A 5,706-nucleotide genomic window follows, 5' to 3' on the forward strand; every position below is an offset into this window, starting at 1 on the left:
TGATGTGACAATAACTATCAAAGCTGGAAAAATAGGCTGCTTTTACAACATGACCATGGTTTTGCTCCACGAAGCAGGCTAAGAGCAATAATAGCAATAGCAATAATAGTACTCACTTATGGGGAAATACGGTATTTCCTATTCAAATTAATTACTACTTGCTATTTTGTTTTTACCGCATGAGCAGTTAGTTTAATGGTTTAAAATGGACGCTGTTGGCGCAATTCCGAATTTAAGACGAGTATGGTGTATGCAAGTCCGATAGCTGACTCTCATAGAGTGTCGCTAAAATATGCAGCGTATAATTTTAAATCATTGAGATAGTTTGAACAAAATCCGGAAAAAACTGAAAGTTCACTGAGATGAAACAGAACTGGACTTAGTAGGAATAATCAACGGAATTTCACTATTTGTTAGTAAAAAACGGGTGAATCTGTTTTTTAGTATATTCCATTGAAGTAGCAAAGATGTGCATAGTCTTAGACGGATTCCCATTTGGAGTCTGATGAGAGCGAAATACTATATTCCTAATTGCAATCAAAGAGCTTGGGCTCAAATCAAAGACATAATCGGACTATTCTTATTTCTCCGAGCTCCAACCATGCCAAGCTGCCCACACATCTAAAATATAAACAAGCGGTTGTCCTGTAATGCGAACGCATAAATGGAATCAATGCAATTTGGCATTGAGTAGACAGTGCTGGTTAGAAAATCTCACGGTAAGGATTGACGTTGTGTTCTTTTCCTGTGCAAGCCAAATCCATCACAAATAGGCAAACAATATTTGATGACATGTAAGCTAGCTTGAAAAAGGTCACCTCTATGTTCATTGCCTCCTCTTCGTTCACTTGTGCTGCATGGAAAGTTATATCTGACTGATTTATAACACGAGGAATTTGGATGAATAGGGTTTGCCTTCGATCAAATTGTCTACCTACCAGTTGATTGTAGAATGTGCCACGATATCTGTCAGAAATAGAGTTGGCTTGGCAAATTGCTGGGCTGGATGCAAATATTTCCATGCACTGGGTAATTTTAATGGGCTATATTCCACTCTTTTTTTCCACAGGATAGCCTCTGAATAACACTTGAGGCCTAGGTAATACTAAGGGACCTAGATGAAGAAGTGGATGCATTTGCAATCGAGAGTATGGTTGGTTGGCTGCAAATTTGGTAAGAGATGAGGCTTGAGTTATATACTTAAGTCTACTTCACTTTTCACCTGCAGGCGGGTGTTGGAATTCGAGTTTGAATTCTTGAATGTAGAGTAAGTGATCTTTACTTGAGGAATGAATGCCAAAAATATGAGTTCGCAAAAATCTGACCTAGTAAATTGATACATCTCATGCTCTGCTGTAGGTGCTGGACCAATTGTTGCGTGACAATTCATCATACAACATTTCTATTGGGTCCTTTATGTTGTTTGGCCAGTCTTCTTTGATGACGATTATGAGTAAGATGTCATCTTTGGTTCAAAAAATAAACAAAAGCTTTGCACATCGCTTTTACACACAAAATTAATTACTGAAATTAGAATGTTTGTTCGACCCGTGGCATTTTTTCAGTGTGTGGCTAGTGCTGATGTAAATACACCAAATCGTACCGCCAGACAACACCTCTCAATGCATGGTCGTGAGAGTGACAGTGGCGTTCCTGACAGAGCCTTCGAGGCACAAATATTCGTGAAATTCATGCCCACTTTAATTGTGCGAATGGCGGTGTTACGGCAATACTCGAGCAGAGCAGAGGAAGAGACAAGATCAGAATGTCGGTCTGTGGGACGTTTGAGCAATGGAGGTGGTAATGCAGATGCAGTAGATCTTACTCCTTTGGTCCCTCAAAATCACAAGAAAACGCTCTGGTTCAGTATTTATGATAAGGCAATAACAGTGTTTGTAAAAGCTGCGAACGATATTTGCTAGGAGTTAACGCCACTAGGAAGCGGAATGGGTACGAATAATGAATAAATGGGTAATGCAAAGGTAAATGCAGAGAAGTACTTGCCTTGATTAGGCAGACGACAGTATAGGAATCATCCCTTTGCACGAATAAATCCATGAGAGCAGCCTCTCAATGGCATAAAAGCAAAAGTGGTCATCATGTGACTTTACCAATTTGTACGGCTCCTCTATCCAAGTTGATCGAAGTGGGAAGGAGGCGCTCAAGTATCAACAACTGGTATGAGAAGAAAACATTCATATACTATTAGCCTAGACAGTCAAGCCTGACGGCCAATCGAGAAAAACCTAATAGAAGGTACGATTAAGCAACAATCCAAAATGGTCAACGCACTCTGCGTCTGATAGCAAATGCAGTCAAATCTCCTCCATCTGAGCATTATAATCGGCCACAGTGGATTAGCGAACTTTATGTTGCAGAGCACCGTTACTACCAATGCACTTAGCAGTAAAATTGGAAAGTGCATTGCATCCACTTAAAATTTGCGGCTCCATAATGATCTGACAGTTATGCTGCGTAAAATCAATGTGTAAAAAGGAAAAGGGTAATTGTCATCTCCACCAACTGATTTCTTTCACCACATTTTCACCTAGGCTTCAACAGCTACCAACAACACCCAACTGGTGATAAGCGAACGTGACTCCTGCAGAAGACTTGACTCTCTTGAGTAGTTTCATAGCCGGTTGATAATGTGTTAAGCAGACGTTCAATTCGCAGTAGGAAGATTCACACGATAAACTGCCATGCAACGATGAGATGACAAACTCCATGGTCAACAGTCGTAATGGTGGAGAAACCACATGACGTACGTCCATGTAACGTTTATGCCGCCGATATGTGCTTTACGCCTGCATTGACAGTACACTTCTGTGTCCCTCCTTTTGCGCGCAGCTACCATCAGTGTTGCTCACTCACCGACGCGGCAGGCATTCCCTGCACTGATGATTAGATCATCGTGAAACAGCAATGTGAAGAGCCTCTACTGAATGGCTACTACCCAAGTGCTACGATAGCTATGAGGAAAATACGCACTCAGTCTCATTGTCATCGAAGAATGGGTTGTCGCCTGATGTGAATTAGCAATCATTGCTGTGATTTATGAAGCTGCGATAAGAAATCATTAAAACCAAGACCAGATTGGACAAATTAGATGAAGGACGACTTTATTTGTGCTTAATATTTTGAGGAACGCTTGACTTTGTTTTTGAGAAAGTTATCTTATAATTCAGTCACAGTACAGTATTTCCTATGTAATGAAGCTGTAGTTGCAGTATGTAGCAGGGATGGGTGAGTGCCAAAAACAAAGGTCAAACTTTCTTCGTCAAAGGTAACAAATCGACCGTGGATGGTCTTCATTTGCAAAATTAAACTGTATGTAAAACCAATTAATTTCATTCGCCGTTCTCAGGGTTATTGCTTTTACACTGTTTTGTCTCGTACGTATGTTGTATTCTTTGTTATTTTAATCACGCTAACGACGGTGTAAGTGATGAAGGAAATACTTGCTTCCATTGAGCGTTAACAGTGGGTGATATTGGGCTTTCATTGTCCTACTGGAATCAGCAAAAAACTCAATGAGCTCACGAATCTTCTTTTTATTGATATATGCCTGGGTTTGTGATTTACAGTTTGTATTACGGAGGTATTTATCAAATAACTTAAAGGTCCTTTAGTTCTTCTAGGCAGAATTAAATTATTCGATGATCTTATGAATTGAGTAGGAGTCTGTCTATTTCTTCTAGTCGGAAGCTGCCATTCCTTCGTCCAAGACTGTTGTTCAACTCTTCGCTTACAGGAGGCGCTCTTCCACGTAGTCACTGACCAGCCTATACCCATATCAGTCTTCCTTAGAACAGCATCTAAATTAGACGGTGATATTCTCCGTAAGGGGTGTTAATAAAAGGTGCTTCTATGCTGCCTCTATGCATTCAAACAACCTTCCCGACAACTGCACACCTGGTGAGGGTAGTCAATTAGCTATCTAGGGGGCTGCAGTTAGACTCTGCCGAAAAATCACACTTTCTGGTAAGTAATCTGCTAGAACCGTCACCAGCAACCTAATCCGTTTTTTAATGTTTCACCACCAGCGTTATCCATAATATCTGCAAATTTCAAAAACACTGAGATATATGTAATCCAGTATATCTGCCTGTCAAAAGCCCACGCCAATAATCTAGCTCTAGCTTAGCCCATACAACGATTTGTTAATCGTAACAGTCAACACATCCATGCGTAATATTGTGCAGTCTATTCCCTCGCCCTCAAGAATACAGTAAGCTGCATGCAGACGAAGGGATGGCAAATGTAATCTGTAATATTTCAAGCAATCTTTGAGTTGGTCTTTGTAAAATAGCGGAAAGTGTGTAATGCCTGCTTCCCCCATTACCATAGCCAACTTTTTGAACTATGTCATGTGTTACAGTTATTGCTCCATCGGACTGAATAGCAGATTATTTTGTTTTCAGACAACTTATTCAAATGGCTGCCGATGGGCTTATCGTCATACCGTGTTTTCTCTTTACTGACTCGTTAGTGGTAAGCGATTACGACCAACAATATGCTCTATGGTATGCTGAATTTCGGATTTTTTTTTTCAGAAAGATAACCCACCAAGGTTTGAGGGGGATACCACAAACCTATGTTTTATTGGCTCGCTTTTTGTTCAACACAAGAAACACCCACCATCTCAAAACACACCTAAACGACCTATTTTTCATGCTTCATACATTTTCATGCTCTACGTTTCTACTACTATGTTGAAATAAAGTAGCAGACACTTTGCCTCCTCCAATTGTGGGATGGACGTCGGTCCATGCTAGCAGCGTTGTAGAACTTCTACACACTAGTAATGTGTGATATACGACAGCATTTCGCCTCATCATGCATTCGGAGAGGGCTAAAGACGTTCACTTGCACTTAAAGCAAAAAGCCAAAAACCATTGTTCATATATGATGGAAACAATTCAGGAGATAAATCCAACCGCCGGCTAAGTAAGAAACTGTTTTTTTTTAAGCCGCAAACAGGGACTTCGCATGAAAATTTTTAAGTGTTACAATTAGGTTTCACATGCTCTCTCCAAAATCTAAAAATAATATTAACTATATCAAGACGCACGTCTATTCTTGCAAACCTAAATTTGCATTACTTTCAATTTTTACGAAAATTGGTAGAAGCGATAAAACTATTCGCATTGCAAGCAGTTTATCATTCTTTCCACATCAAATAACCCAAGTACGTCTTCGGCGGCATTTACGAACCAATGAACATCGGGTTTGGTGCGGTAAGTGGGGCTTGTTTGCCGTTTGTATTAATGCGCCTAGGATTTCGGTTAATGTTTGGAGATTTTAAGTGCACATTTTTTCGACAGTAAATCATTGCGCGCAGGTCTAGATAGCTATTGTTGAGATCTTTATGGTCTCACAGTTTCTATAATACGCGTGTTTGAATACTTAAGTGCATTTGCGGAGTGAGTTCATCTGGCCAATGTGTTGTCTTTCTTTCATAGTAGTCTAGTCTCTTCTTTTTCTAGCGTTTTTAGCCGTCTTAAAGTTGTGGCGTTGCCGGTGCATAATTTACTTGCAAGGATAAGGCTGTTGAAATGAGAGGTTTACCACTTAAGGGGATTTGAATTCTTTTAGCAGAATCGGAGTTAACAGCCGAAGTTCTTCAGTAGTTTTTCGATGGAGTTGCAAAACTTTGATGGGAAAACTTGAAGCCTAGTCTTCCGTGTTACAAGTGTTAATGGG

General features: G+C 40.2%; 2 protein-coding genes across 2 annotated transcripts in view; one reads left to right on the forward strand and one right to left on the reverse strand. All coding sequences in view use genetic code 11, as the record gives it.

Moving 5' to 3' along the window:
• The window catches only part of EGR_10131 (hypothetical protein), a gene marked incomplete at both ends in the record, with an annotated part of 7,821 nt that extends 6,799 nt beyond the window's left edge, over positions 1 to 1,022 (reverse strand). The window contains one exon of the mRNA XM_024499380.1: positions 719 to 1,022. Within this exon, the coding sequence (XP_024346209.1) occupies positions 719 to 1,022 (304 nt within the window). The remainder of the gene's footprint in view (positions 1 to 718) is intronic.
• A 267-nt stretch (positions 1,023 to 1,289) lies between these two features.
• EGR_10132 (hypothetical protein) lies at positions 1,290 to 4,724 on the forward strand (the record flags this gene model as incomplete). Its single annotated transcript, XM_024499381.1, has 4 exons — positions 1,290 to 1,328; positions 1,491 to 1,895; positions 3,146 to 3,229; positions 4,557 to 4,724. 4 exons carry the CDS (start codon positions 1,290 to 1,292, stop codon positions 4,722 to 4,724), a joined length of 696 nt encoding a protein of 231 aa, XP_024346210.1.
• Positions 4,725 to 5,706: the final 982 nt, after the last annotated feature.

This window comes from Echinococcus granulosus (genome assembly GCF_000524195.1).
Source record: "Echinococcus granulosus chromosome Unknown EG_S00192, whole genome shotgun sequence".
Lineage (NCBI taxonomy): Eukaryota > Metazoa > Platyhelminthes > Cestoda > Cyclophyllidea > Taeniidae > Echinococcus > Echinococcus granulosus.